General features: G+C 42.8%; 1 protein-coding gene across 7 annotated transcripts in view; it reads left to right on the top strand.

The window, feature by feature from the left end:
- KCTD20 (potassium channel tetramerization domain containing 20) overlaps window positions 1-12607 on the top strand; it is a 28292-nt gene extending 15685 nt beyond the window's left edge. For 6 of the 7 annotated variants that reach the window (XM_066983150.1, XM_066983151.1, XM_013200358.3 and 3 more), the window contains exons 2-8: window positions 1883-2082; window positions 2512-2791; window positions 3698-3800; window positions 4335-4455; window positions 5425-5622; window positions 6135-6245; window positions 7513-12607. In XM_066983150.1, the coding sequence (XP_066839251.1) occupies window positions 1932-2082; window positions 2512-2791; window positions 3698-3800; window positions 4335-4455; window positions 5425-5622; window positions 6135-6245; window positions 7513-7805 (1257 nt within the window). In that variant the 5' untranslated portion in view covers window positions 1883-1931 and the 3' untranslated portion in view covers window positions 7806-12607. Of the gene's footprint in view, window positions 1-1882; window positions 2083-2495; window positions 2792-3697; window positions 3801-4334; window positions 4456-5424; window positions 5623-6134; window positions 6246-7512 lie in introns of those variants that run through there. The other variant, XM_013200360.3, reaches the window with a different exon arrangement.
- Window positions 12608-13315: the final 708 nt, after the last annotated feature.

Genomic DNA, 13315 nt, shown 5'->3' with positions numbered 1-13315 from the left:
TGGGTCCCTTCCATCTCAGGATATTCCATGATTCTGTGACTCCACAAACCCATGGCCCACAAGAGGGCTGCTGGCCTTTCTTACTACCTCTTTGCCGCTCTGACACATGAGAGAAGAGGGCAAAAGATCGCAGGGGCTTATTCTAAGCAGGGTTGTGGTGCCCTTTGCTCAGGCAACAGGAGATGGGTTTGTGCATGCGTGAATGCAGGCAAGGCAGCCTTGAGGTTTCTGATGAGACTGCTGAGGGGGCTCCCTGGGGTGCACACAACCACAGCTCGGAAAGTAGTGGGAGAGGTTTTTTTCGGGATGTGATGACAGCCCCGGTCAGTGCTTGGTAATTGGTGAGAGTGGGATAGCGATGTCATGCAAGCTGTTAAGTTTGCTGGAGCTAACATGAGCCTTGTAGGCTTCTCTTGTTGCTGTTCTTACCAGCCAGGGCCTTTTTTTTTAAAAAAAAAAAAAAAAAAAAAAAGCTTTTCATGTGGTTTTGCTGTTGCCTGAAGTCTTCCTTCTGATGAATATCACATGATGTGTAAGCAACAGATTTTCTAAAAATATACGGATAATAATGCTGACAACTTAGTATTTGCTTTAGGCAACAAGAGGAAGGAATGCTATCCCTTTTAAAATTCCTAATTAAGAATGAAATGCTTTCACAGACTGCAACTAACAGTGGGCTTGAAACTGACCACTGAACTGCTCATACAGTCTTTATCGCCAGTATGTTTTGACCATAAAGCTTGCCAACTCTTATTTATCATTTTGTTTTATTAGACCTGTTTTTTGTCTGGTTTATGTTGAGCCATGTCAGTGCTCTGCCATGCTTTTTAGCTGGCACCTGTGAGCACAGGAGTCTTCAAGCAGCCAAGAAAAAAAAAACATGGGAGTTGGGAGAGTGTTACTGGGTAAATTCATTATGAAGAAAATCGGTGTTTTGTGTTTGAGAGAGTGAAAAGAAAACACTCGGAGCCAAGGAAGGAGAGCTATTTCTTGTCCAAGTCAATAGCAGGGGGAAAAAACGTGCAAGGGAGAGAATGAGGGAAAGAGACAGCAGAAGCAATCTGTTGGGAGATACAAAGTAATGGAGTGAAGTGAGAACAGAGCGGAAGAGAGTCTTAAAAACGGGAACAAGAAAGACGAATTTAACTGAAGGGACCAAAACAGTAAAAAGGAAGACGTCTAAGAGCATATTCTGGAGTGATATTTAAGATTTGAATAGCAATGGTTAAAGTGCTGTGTATATCAGGCAAAGCCAAGGTGTGATATGTATAAGGCTGCTGCAGTCATGGCTGTTCTGCCTGATGTTTTATTGTAGGTCTGTATTGGGTTCAGCAGTGGGGGTGAGCCCTATGTGACAGGAGGGGGATAAATCGAGGAAGAGGAAGACGAGGTGTCTGGGAGTAGGGAACCTTCTAGCCAAACCTGAATGCCTGAACTTTTATCTGGGCAACTGTTACAGTCCACGCTACAGCAAAGTTACAGAGCTCTCTTTTGCTAGTCCTGGGAATTGAGAGATTCATAAATATTTTGAAGAGCTGTAGTTGGCTGGAGTTCAGGCAATGGCTAGTAAGTTAGTTGCAGGAACGCGTGTGATCTGAAGACATCAGTGGTTTTAGACTTTAAAAAAAAAAAATTAAATAAAAATATCAAAGGGCTATAGGTGAAATAGACCCTTGGTTACTTTAACCCCCTCCTCCTTTTTTCCCTCTCTAGGTTAGTGTACAGGCATGAATAGCATCACAAGCCTCTCCAAAGCTCAGTTAAGACAGTAGAAGTGCCTTTTGACCCTGAGGACTTTGCTCGCAGTACCAGATACAGGGATTTGAGCTTTGCTGCTTGAGAGCTCCTTCCAAAACTAACAACCTGATGTTTTCCCTCCTAGCTCTTCTCTTAGGAAACGCAGTCAACACCTAACATCACGGAGGCCCAGCATGAACGTTAACTGTGCTGGTGGGACAGACTGGTCAAGAAGTCTGGAGTCCAGCTGCTCTGTGGAAGACGTAACTGCAGCAGACCACGAGTCAGGAAAAAGTAATGTGGTGCTAGGAGGTCATAGCCCATCTGCAGGTCCTAGGACTGAGGGTGAGGATAATTCTTTACCTTATGCTAATCTTCAAGGGAGGTGTGGTGGGTTTTTTTGTTGTTTTTGTTTTTGGTTTTTTGTGGGGTGTTCAATTTTTAGCTATGTGTTAGTTGTCAGTATCAGGCATACTGTGTTCATGTATTCCTGGCCTTCTTTAATTCCTGTGCTCCTGCTCTTTAGCAATGGAATCCATCTCGATTTTATAAGTAGCATTAAGCATGGGGTAATTCTTTATCCACAAGGCAACTCCTGACTCAGTTTGAAAATACAGCCTAGCCTTATGTCATATAACATCATTCTGACAGTTAGTATATTGACATCCTTTGTTACTGTATAATTCGGTTTTCTCATTGCAGTAAGAAGCATTACTATTAAATGAAGTTCTTCAGTAAACTATGTTTTACCTCTACAGTATTTGTCTCTATCAGGCTTAGATTCTGAATGCCGACATACTGCTTGTCCAGTGAGTCCCCAGATCAGCAACATGTTGTCTGCTTCTGAAGATACACACAACTGCCATTTTCAAGATGGAAGTAAAAGACAGACTGAATATTTTAATACCCAGGAACGCCATGGATGCAGCGCTTTGTCTTCAAGCATCAACTCACAGACAGTGACTCCAGAGAAAGTGACACTTGTGGTAGATGGCACTCGATTTGCAGTGAACCCACAGATTTTCACTGCTCACCCTGATACTATGCTGGGAAGGTAGATGATTTCCACCATTTTCAAGACACCTCAAGAGGGTCAAATGTTTGCTGAAGTGTAATAAACCTGTAATGTTTGTGTTATGATCTCATCTGTATGCACAAGTGGAGCAAGTTTGACTTCATTCAGAACCTGCCTGTTAGTAAGGCCTTGAAGACGTGACCAGATGTAGAGAGAGCGAGCGCCTTGGTAGTTCTCTAGATAATGTTTGTGTCTTCAGTCATCTTCCTTCAAATTGAGCACTTCTAGCTAGACACGGTTTGCTTTTGCCTTCTCCCCAAGTGTTTGCCTTGCTCATAAGTAGTACACCTGTTGACAACTGGTAACTTAATTCCTTCCGTAATAGGGAAAAAGATCATGCTTCATCTCCTTCTCCTGCTGTTATCTTTTAGTACTCTCCCACGGAAGAAGTCATTCAGCTCCCTGTAAGACGCATTACAGATTGGACTCTGTTAATGTAAAAAGAAGCATTTATTTTCTGTATAGCCAGCACCTTCACCCCTGTCCCTTGACAGAGAGTCTGATTCTGTTGGGCTGATGACTCTTGCAGGTTGTAATGTAAAGCAAGCGATCAAAAGGCATGTGAGCGTTATCTTGCATATCTCCAGTGAAAGGGCTTTATCCACAGGGAGTTTTCTGACCCAGGGTTGAATGGTCTGTTTCTTTGAGCTATGACTTGTTCCATGCAATACAGTAGCTATAGCAACAGAGTCCAGCTGTAGCAAGATTTAGCTGAGACAGCTCTTTTGTTTATTTACTATGTAAGAGATTCGAGTATTGGTTTCAAGTTACTGTGTATAGGTGTCACTCCTGGTTTTGTTTAAACTCATTGCACCTATTGGTCTTTAGAAAGAATGAATTTAAATTTACTTGTGCACTTATGTAAACTTATGTATATCTGTTCAGAATGTTCGGACCAGGAAGAGAATATAATTTCACCAGGCCAAATGAAAAAGGAGAATATGAAATTGCAGAAGGAATTAGCTCAGCTGTGTTCCGGACTGTGCTGGTAAGATGATTTTTGCAGAATAGAGGGGAGGAAAAAAAAAAAAGATTGATTTGTCACATGTGCAAAGCTGAGCTATCTCCCAGGCAGCTGCATACCCCCAGGACATATTCTTTTATTACTGTTTTGCGTTGTGATGATGAACAAGAAAAAGTAGTCAGTTTTGGTGTGAGTCAACATCACAGATATTTGCTCATGTTGCCTTTTACTTTTCCCATGTCATGCCGTTGTAGTTCCTGGGCTCTGTTCTGCCTTTGTAGTACTTATAAGTGCATATTGCATATGAGATGTTATGAAACTCTACGTCATGGGAAGTTTTAACTGGAGCTCACAGTTTATCAGACCCTAGAGGATCTGTGAAGAGATGTAGGTATGTTTTCAGACAGGCAGGGCTGTTTCTACTGTTTACAGAGCTATTTACAGTCCCTGAAACTCCACAAACAAAAAGTGTTCATCAACAAAACAAAAAGCTAATTAAAAATGATCAGTTCACACTATTTTTATTTTTCTCACCCAAAACTGGCCTTTTATTTGCAGGATTATTACAAAACCGGAATCATTAACTGTCCTGATGGAATTTCCATCCCAGACCTTAGAGACACATGCGATTATCTCTGCATAAACTTTGACTTCAACACAATCAAATGTCAAGATTTAAGTAAGTATAAAGATAAAATCAGCTCTTATGAGATTATCTGCATGGTGTTGAGCACTATCATACTGATTCAGTGTGGTTCTTACATGCTTTAGTCTAAACATGAGGGTGTGGACTCCACTAGTGTGTGTTGCATTTAAACAGCTTCCTTTTTTTTGTTGTTTCATCAACCAAAAGTGAACTGATTTAATCTTACAGAACAGACATTTTGCTCAGAAAAGCAAACTGAAATTGTAAAAATTCTTCCCAGCCTCTGTTATGAGAGGAGAGTAGAAGAGCTTGCTGTTACAGCCAAGTAAAATGAAGGCTAAAAGCAGGTTTATAATCCCCATCTAAAACATATCAGAAAATTGAGAATAATTTAAGCAGAAAGATGAATGGGCAGAGTAGGTGTGAAAAACACTGAGGTAGGAAAGCAGTAGAGAGTTCCTAGTTGTGAAGGAATCTGATTGGGAGAAGCTTTTTGGAGGGTATGCTTGGGGGAAAAAAAAAAAAGTACTTCTAATGTAGGCAAATCGGTAAAAGGCCCTATGCTGGAATGGGACATGATAACATAGCACAGGCCTTGGAATTTCCTACTGTTCTGATGAACAATCACAGACAAGGCAGAAAATGTGCTTTCAAGGTCAGAGATGGTTGCTGGAAATTCAAGTTAAGTATAAAAACTAACTTGTCTCTTATTTCACTTTATTGATTGGACCTTGGTGTTTTTTTATGGTAGTGTAATGGTTCTACAGTATAATTTGCATCCCATTCAAAATGCAGTCTCATATTTGATTTTTTTTCCGGTTCTGGAGACTATTGATGCATCTGAACATATGTTGAGGAGTTTCTGTAATGAAGAATGAGGGCTATGCTCTTGAATGTATTAGGAAACTGTAGGTCTGGAACATATTTTCGTACTGTATGCATATGTATACATGCATGTGTAAAAAAAAGAAAAAGCTCATCATGTGATGTACGTCTTATTAGGTGCTCTGTTACATGAGCTCTCCAATGATGGTGCTCACAAGCAGTTTGACAGCTACCTGGAGGAGCTAATTCTGCCTATAATGGTGGATAGTGCCAGGAAAGGGGAACGTGAATGCCATATCGTCGTGCTGACAGATGAAGACACTGTGGACTGGGATGAAGATCATCCACCTCCAATGGGCGAGGAGTACTCACAAAGTAAGGACTCTACATTGGAGCTGCTGGCTGCTTGTTCAGTTCACACACAGACATATGGCCACTAGGACCCATTGTCTAAACAGTAGTCTTTCTCCAGGAGGAGAGGCTGGCATATGATGTCCTGTTTTGTACATTCCTTCTGAATTGGCTGCTGCTAGAGTCAGGATACCAATCTGTCTAGTTACAGCTTTGGTTTGAGTGCCTGCAGTTGTAACAGACAGCACTCACTGCATCTTTTGCATTTGTTTACTGCCTCCCCTCCAGCCTTTTGCTGGCTCCCTGGTGACTCTTTTCTTTATACACCCATCACCACCCGTCTATCCAGAATGTAATGTGTATCACTACACTGCCACCAAGGAATCATAGCTAAACCTAGTGATGAGAACAGATACCTAGTGATGAGAAGCAGTTACTGGAAATCAGACCTGCTTTTTTGTCACCCCCACAGCCGAGTGTGTAACAGGGTGAAGGTCCTTCCTTGCAGGTTCTGATTACCCTCTTTATTTCTCAAGTCCTTTACAGTTCCAAACTGTACAGATTCTTCAAGTACATTGAGAACCGTGATGTTGCAAAAGCCGTGTTAAAGGAACGGGGCCTCAAAAATATACGCATTGGAATTGAAGGTAAAGTATTTCATCAGCAAGGGAAACTGTAAAACTGGTGACTGTAGTGTGTAAAGCCTATTTTCCTCCAGGTTTGTGTCAGGGGAGGGCTCCCATGGGGGTTCTGTGGTGTACTGCAGACTGTAATGCGTGGAGGGGTACCAAAAGCTCTCTTTTACTAAGCATTATTTTTGTAAAATTACTAAAAACTGAGCATCTTCCTTCACCTCTATCATGTTACACAGAAATTGGCCAGGAGGCTTAAAAGCTAAGGGAAAATATCCTGTACCAGTAAGCCTTCTCTCTTTAGGAAGATAATAAAACTAAAACCTTGCATCCAGCATTCCTGCTGATCCCTTAGAGAGCTTTGAGAACGTTGTGCTACATCCTGGGAGACTGTTGTACTTTCATGCTGTCACCCAGCACTACAAAGGACAGGCAGGTTCTTCTAGGGATCCTTGGCAGAATGAGTACTGGTTACAGGGTTGCAGTTACAGTTAAGAGATTTAGTATTAGATAAAATGTTAGCAAGCAGCGTAGCTTATTATTAGTGTAGCGCAGAATTTCTAAAATTCATAGTTACACAGACATTTCAGTTACCTGGACCAGATCAGGTCAAAATATTATTAACCAGTGTGTGAAACAGTAATTGAAACCTAGACCTAGATTTTACCTAAAAGAACATAAATTACTCAGTCCTCAGATGAAGCTGGAGGTGTCCCTGGTCACAGGGGGATCATAGATTGTGCTGTCCAGTAGCAGTTTAGGTCTAAGTCCCACGTGCTTGATGCTTCTTGATTTTATAGGCCCTATCTCATGAGCTTTTATGCCTTGGTTCCATGACAGGCGTCACCACTTTCTGACAACCCAGCACCTGGGCTTTGATTACGCTAATGGCTTAATTACCCTGTTAATGGGTGTCCCCATACCCTGGCAGCAGAAAGGGAAAGAGAAAGCAGGGAGGATGATGCATGATCAGCCTGCTTACATGTTATGAATGTTTGTCTTATCATTGGTTATGCTAACTGTATTACCAGGGGTCAGAAGCAGGGGATACGGGTCACATATGCCCACAAAATGGCTAATGCTGTGCAGCCATTGATTTTATGATTAATCACAGTGCTACATCATCTTTTCAGGGGAAAAGAAAGCAGTCTTGTAAGTCACTAATGGTAAATGTGGAATGTGAGCATTTGTCTACTCAGTTCACCATGCCCCTGTAATCGCTCCTACGTGGCCGTTCTTATGTGATCCTTTAGTGCAACTGACTGGCTGTCTGTGTTTTCAGGATATCCCACCTGTAAAGAGAAGGTGAAAAGGAGGCCTGGCGGTCGGTCGGAAGTGATATACAACTATGTTCAACGGCCGTTCATTCAGATGTCCTGGGAAAAGGAAGAGGGCAAAAGCCGTCATGTTGATTTCCAATGTGTTCGGAGCAAATCTCTAACAAACTTAGTCACTGTGGGTGATGACGTTTCAGAGGACCATGAGGTTATAATGCATCACCCCCCACAGGTAGATGAACTCGATAGGCTAAATGCACCATTCTCCCAAATGGCTGTTAATGATCTACCAGATTAGTCATGGCTCAGGGTGCATAGCACTGCTTGATGTGGGAATATCTCAGCATAGTTTCATCCCAGGAGACGGAACACAGACTTCTTGCAAGGTGCTTTATTCTCGTTCATCCTCTTACTGTGTTGTCGTATTTCATTTAAAGCATGTTAATAAACATCCACACTCCCTAATATATTTGTGCAATCAAAAGGAACATCTCATCAAACAAAGAGAAATTGTCATTTGTTTCCACTTAAAAAGCTTCGAGACTGGTAGGTGCTGAATATTTTGCCTAAACTTCTAAAAGAAGAGCAGAAGTATTTAGAAATGACATGAGAGAGGAAATTCTGGGCCCCTCAAGACAAAGCTTTCCTTTACCAATAGGCACTTATGTTTGCTCTTGTGATAATCAGCACCAAACATCAAAGCAAAGTAGATGATACTCTTTCATCAACCAACAGAAATGTTGCATGTTTATGGCAACAAAATACTGAGTGTGGGGGAATCTGTTTACACTGACACCTGGCTTTGCATCCAGCGTATACTACTGTTTTAGGGAAGGATGGAACTAGTTTAATAGGAATATATGCCTGCTCACAGGAATTTCCTGTATATACTTCTGCATAAGATGGAATCACTGTTTTCTGAGAAATTGTGAAATTGATTAAAACAATGAGACTATACTGAAGGAAAAAGCCAAAATGAAGACTAGTTGATTTTTAGCAACAAAGTCTGTTTAGTAGCCTAAAAGATGTAAGAAGCTTTTGAGAGGTGGCTGTGCATATTAAAGATTTTCAGTTGTATCCCATCCTTGCTAAGACAAAAAAAAAAATCCAGTGGAGCTGAGTAAAATCCCTGACAGCATAAACCTTAGTCAAAATTTCCATGGGCTCTCTAAGAAACACTCTACTCACAGGACCTGTTGCACCTTTAAAAGGCCAGCTACTTTCTTCCCAGTTTGGAACTGATCGGACCCTTTTGCAGTCACGCAGGTAAGAAATATCAGTAGTAAATGAGACTTCAGTAGAAAAAAATGCTGGGAACAACTCTACTCTGCTTCTCCAAATGTGTTATAAGAGTCTGTATTTAAGGCTCTGTTCATTTTAGATTTGAGGCCAATGAAGCTGTGACTGTAAGTATAAACACAATCCAGGATTCTCTGAATCATAGAATGGTTTGGGTTGGAAGGGACCTTAAATATCATCTAGTTCCAGCCCTCTTGCCATGGGCACAATACCTCCCACCAGACCAGGTTGCTCAAAGCCCCATCCAACCTGGCCTTGAACACTTCCAGGGATGGGGCATCCACAGCTTCTCTGGGCAACCTGTTCCAGTGCCTCACCAGCCTCATAGTAAAGAATTTCCTCCTTACACCCAATCTAAACGTACTCTCTTTTAGCTTTAAGCCATTAGCCCTTGTCCTATCCTTACACCCCCTGACAAAGAGTCCCTCCCCAGCTTTCTTGCAGCCCACTGTAGGCACTGGAAGGCTGCTGTAAGGTCTCCCCAGAGCCTCCCCCTCTCCAAGCAGAACAACCCAAACTCCCTCAGCCTTTGTTGGAGAGGTGCTCCAGCACCTTCATCATCTTGGTGGCCCTCCTCTGGACTTGTTCTAATAGGTCCATGTCCTTCTTATGCTGGGGGCCCCAGAGCTGAAAGCAGGACTCCAGGTGAGGTCTCATGAGAGCAGAGCAGAGGGGGACAATCCCCTCCATCACCCTGCTGGCCACGCTGCTTTTGGTGCAGCCCAGGGTACGGTTGGTTTTCTGGGCTGCAAGCGCACATTGCTGGCTCGTGTTCAGTTTTTCATCCACCAGTACCCCCAGGGCCTTCTCTTCAAGGATGCTCTCTTTCCACTCATCGCCCAGCCTGTGTTTGTGCTCGGGATTGCCCCGACCCAGGTGCAGGCCCTTGCACTTGGCCTTGTTGAACCTCATGAGGTTTGCCCAAGCCCACCTCTCAGTCCTGTCCAGGTCTCTCTGGATGGCAGCCCTTCCCTCCAGTGTGTTGACCACACCAAGCAGCTTGGTCTCATCAGCAAACTTGCCGAGGGTGCACTCAATCCCACTGTCCATGTCACTGACAAAGATGTTAAACAGTGCTGGTCCCAGCACTGACCACTGAGGAACACAGTTCTTCACTGGTCTCCACCTGGACATCGAGCTGTTGACCGCAACTCTGAGTGCGACCACCCAGCCAGTTCCTTACCCACTGAGTGGTCCAGCCATCAAGTCCATATTTCTCAACTTTAGAGACAATGATATTATGGGGGACAGTGTCAAGTGCTTTGCACAAGTCCAGGTAGGTGATGTCAGTTCCTCTTCCCCTATCCACCAGTGCAGTAACCCCATCGTAGAATGCCACCAGATTTGTAAGGCATGATCCGCCCGTAGTGGAGCCACGTTGGCCATCACCAGTCACCTCCTTACTTTCCATGTGCCTTAGCAGAGTTTCCAGGAGGATCTGCTCCATGATCTTGCCAGGCACAGAGGTGAGAATGAGTGGCCTGTCTTTTCCTGGGTCTTCTTTTTTTCCCTTTTTAAAAATGGGTGTTATGTTTCCCCTCTTCCAGTCAATGGGAAGTTCACTGGACTACCACAGCTTCTCAAATGTGATGGACAGTGGCTTAGCAACTTCCACCAGTTCCCTCAGGACCTGTGGTTGTATCGCATCGGGTCCCATGGATTTGTGTACTTTCAGGTTCCTTAGGTGGTCTTGAACCTGATCTACACGGGGCAGTTCATCATTCTTTCAGTTCCTGCCTTTGCCTTCTGGGGCCCAGACAATGTGGCTGGAGCTCTTGTTGGTGAAGACTGAGGCAAAATAGTCTTTAGGCCTCAGCCTTCTTCATATTCCAGGTGACCAGGTATCCTGTTTCCTTCAGGAGAGGGCCCACAATTTCCCTAGTCTTCCTTTTATCAGTGATGTACCGGTAGAACCCTTTCTTGTTGCCCTTGAAGTCCCTGGCCAAATTTAATTCTAAATGGGTTTGGGCTTTCCTAACCTGATCCCTGGCTGTTTGGCAATGTTTCAGTAGGCTGGTTTAGCTCAGTTATGCTAAGGCCTAGCTGGTCCTGTTCCTGCAGTATGGAGTTATCTCTGGGCTTGTTTAACTCCCTGCAGAGTGCATGGTGTTCAGCACAACCAGAGCCAAGCTGCCAGGCAAGCAAGCACAGGCCTGTGCTATGCAGCCACCATTTCTGGAGAGATTTTTGCATACCCAAGGCAGATTTGTAGCCAACTTTGGCAGAGTGCTGGTGCAAAGAAAAACTGAAACCGATTCAAAAAGATCAAGAGGAAGACAGCTCCCATATGTTCAGCACAAATGACTGGTGTTGAAACCTGTGCCGCTTATGCACCCAGTCATAACCTGATCATAATTAGCAAAATGGAGGTAGCTATCAGTCTGCCCCTAGAAGTTTAATTTTTTGTTGTTGTTGTCAGGGTTACATCAAGCAAATTTTTCATTATTTGCCACCCGTACAAACTGTAATACTTAGTATTGAAGTTTGTTGTTACTGTTTTGCTTCTACAGCTGTTTTATTTGTTTATTTTCCTCAGTGTAAGAAATGTGAACGCCTTTGTGGTTAAGAGTAACAAAATGATCTCTGCCAAGGCATGTACTTGCTGATACATTTAGTTCCCATTTGTATGGATATAGGTTCCATTATTTGCAGTGTTTCTGTTGTTAGCTTCTTTCCTAAGTGCAGCAAATAGATTTCTTATTCATTCTTATTCATAAGTGCCTATGGGAAGATTTCCAAAAGTGCTTCAGGCCCTCCTGGGAATCCCAGGGGTTTTGATGCCTGGGTCCGCATGACTACTTTTGAAAAGTCCTGCCCATGTGTTATCGGAGAAGTGTCCTTCAGTGTCTGCACAGAGGTGGTTTAAGTTGTGTGCAATCACTTTCCATTATTGCTGTAGATTAATTTGTATTCCTATAGTAGAGAAAGGAAGATGTGGCACACTAATCATCTAGCTAAGGGCCAGACCAAACCCACTACTTCCTTTAGTAAGTGAGATGTTCCACAAGTTGAGTAAAGGCAGTGCTGTGAGATTGTCGCTCCAACAGTGATGGAGCTTAGCTCCAGGCCCTATGGATTTTTTTTATTTATTTTTTGTGTGTTTATTTATTTTTACAGCAGTGTAAGTTTTAAGTAAATGTGTAGTGGTATTTACTTGGAGTTTACATTTGTTCTTCTCTAAGGACCTGAATGTGCTCGTTGTCGAGCACTACCCTATACTTCCAGGACTGTGTCAAGGAATCAGAAGCTGATCATCAGACAGCTTAGTGCTGTATTCTGCCAAAACAAATTTCACTGTTGTCTGTCCTTGATTCCAGTGTTAGCTAGGCCTGAAGGATTCAGACAGTTTGTTAGAAACAGTGACCCCAGCCACTTAAGTGAAACAAGCCCTTGCCTAAGGGCTAAAGGGTCAGTGTCTTGTAGGAACTTTCTGGTACTGTGTAATCAATTGCACTTATAGTAGGGGATGGAGTGATCTGTCTTCTGTGCAGTGTTTTGCAGACACTCCAAAAATCCTGTGTTCTTTATTGGCTTTTCCAAGTAATTAGAGATGCATTTTAGTTAGTTTGTTTAGTAGAGTGAATTCCATTGGAACACTGCGTCAAGTTGAGGAAATAAGCATTTGCTTTTTGTCCTTTTTTTCAGTTACACACCATTCAGGTACAACATCATTTGGTCTTATTCTAGATATGCTGAAACATTTGGTCTTATTCTAGATATACTGAAATGTTGACCATGGCATTTATGAACTCCTACAGATGTATGGTTTCTTCTGTGTATTAAAATATAAATTATACATGGCTTTTTAGGCTCTTTTATATGTTGTTTTAAATGTGGAGAATGGGTGTGGGGTAGATCACTAGGTGGTCGTGTTTCCTTGCTTCATAAAGTAAATGTGGTTTGTGACCCAGTCTTTGCTGTATATTGAATCATACAGAGCAGGGCTGGTTTGGCAGGGACCTCATCCAGCAGCTGCACAGAAGTATTGCTACCCCTTGTACTGAGAGGGCCTCGAGAAAGTTTGCCAACTTGATGTAGTGATGTCTTAAAAGCAGCACATAGCACAGGTACGAGACAGGGGTACTTAACCCACAAACTATGCAGCACATATGAAAGTGCTATTTTGGGTTAATATGCTGTGAAAGGAGCTTTCCAATTCTACCTTGTTCAGGAAAGCAGGAACAGGCCTGCCTTTTATTCCCTTCTTTAGTGTTAGATGTGTTTCAAGAGTTTTTTCAGTGGAGCTTGAGAAAGGAGGTGGAGTTTGTGAATAAGGTAGCATTTGTGAATAAGGCTGGAGGAAGCCCAGGGGGCATTTCATGGAGTTACTGAGGTAGATAGTAACAAGATCAGCACTTCCCTCTTTAATAGGGTGTTCCCTTATGTCAGCTCTGCATCTTTTAGAAATGCAATCTGCAAACATGGTCTACTATTGTAGTCTTATGCCCCAACAGCTGAGCCTAAAACCACTTTCAAGTCTGCCAGATAATCAAAAAGAAAGATTCCTTC

The sequence above is a fragment of the Anser cygnoides genome, chromosome 25 (assembly GCF_040182565.1).
Source record: "Anser cygnoides isolate HZ-2024a breed goose chromosome 25, Taihu_goose_T2T_genome, whole genome shotgun sequence".
Lineage (NCBI taxonomy): Eukaryota > Metazoa > Chordata > Aves > Anseriformes > Anatidae > Anser > Anser cygnoides.
Note: the sequence above shows the minus strand (reverse complement) of the source record. Positions and strands in the feature narration are given on the sequence as shown.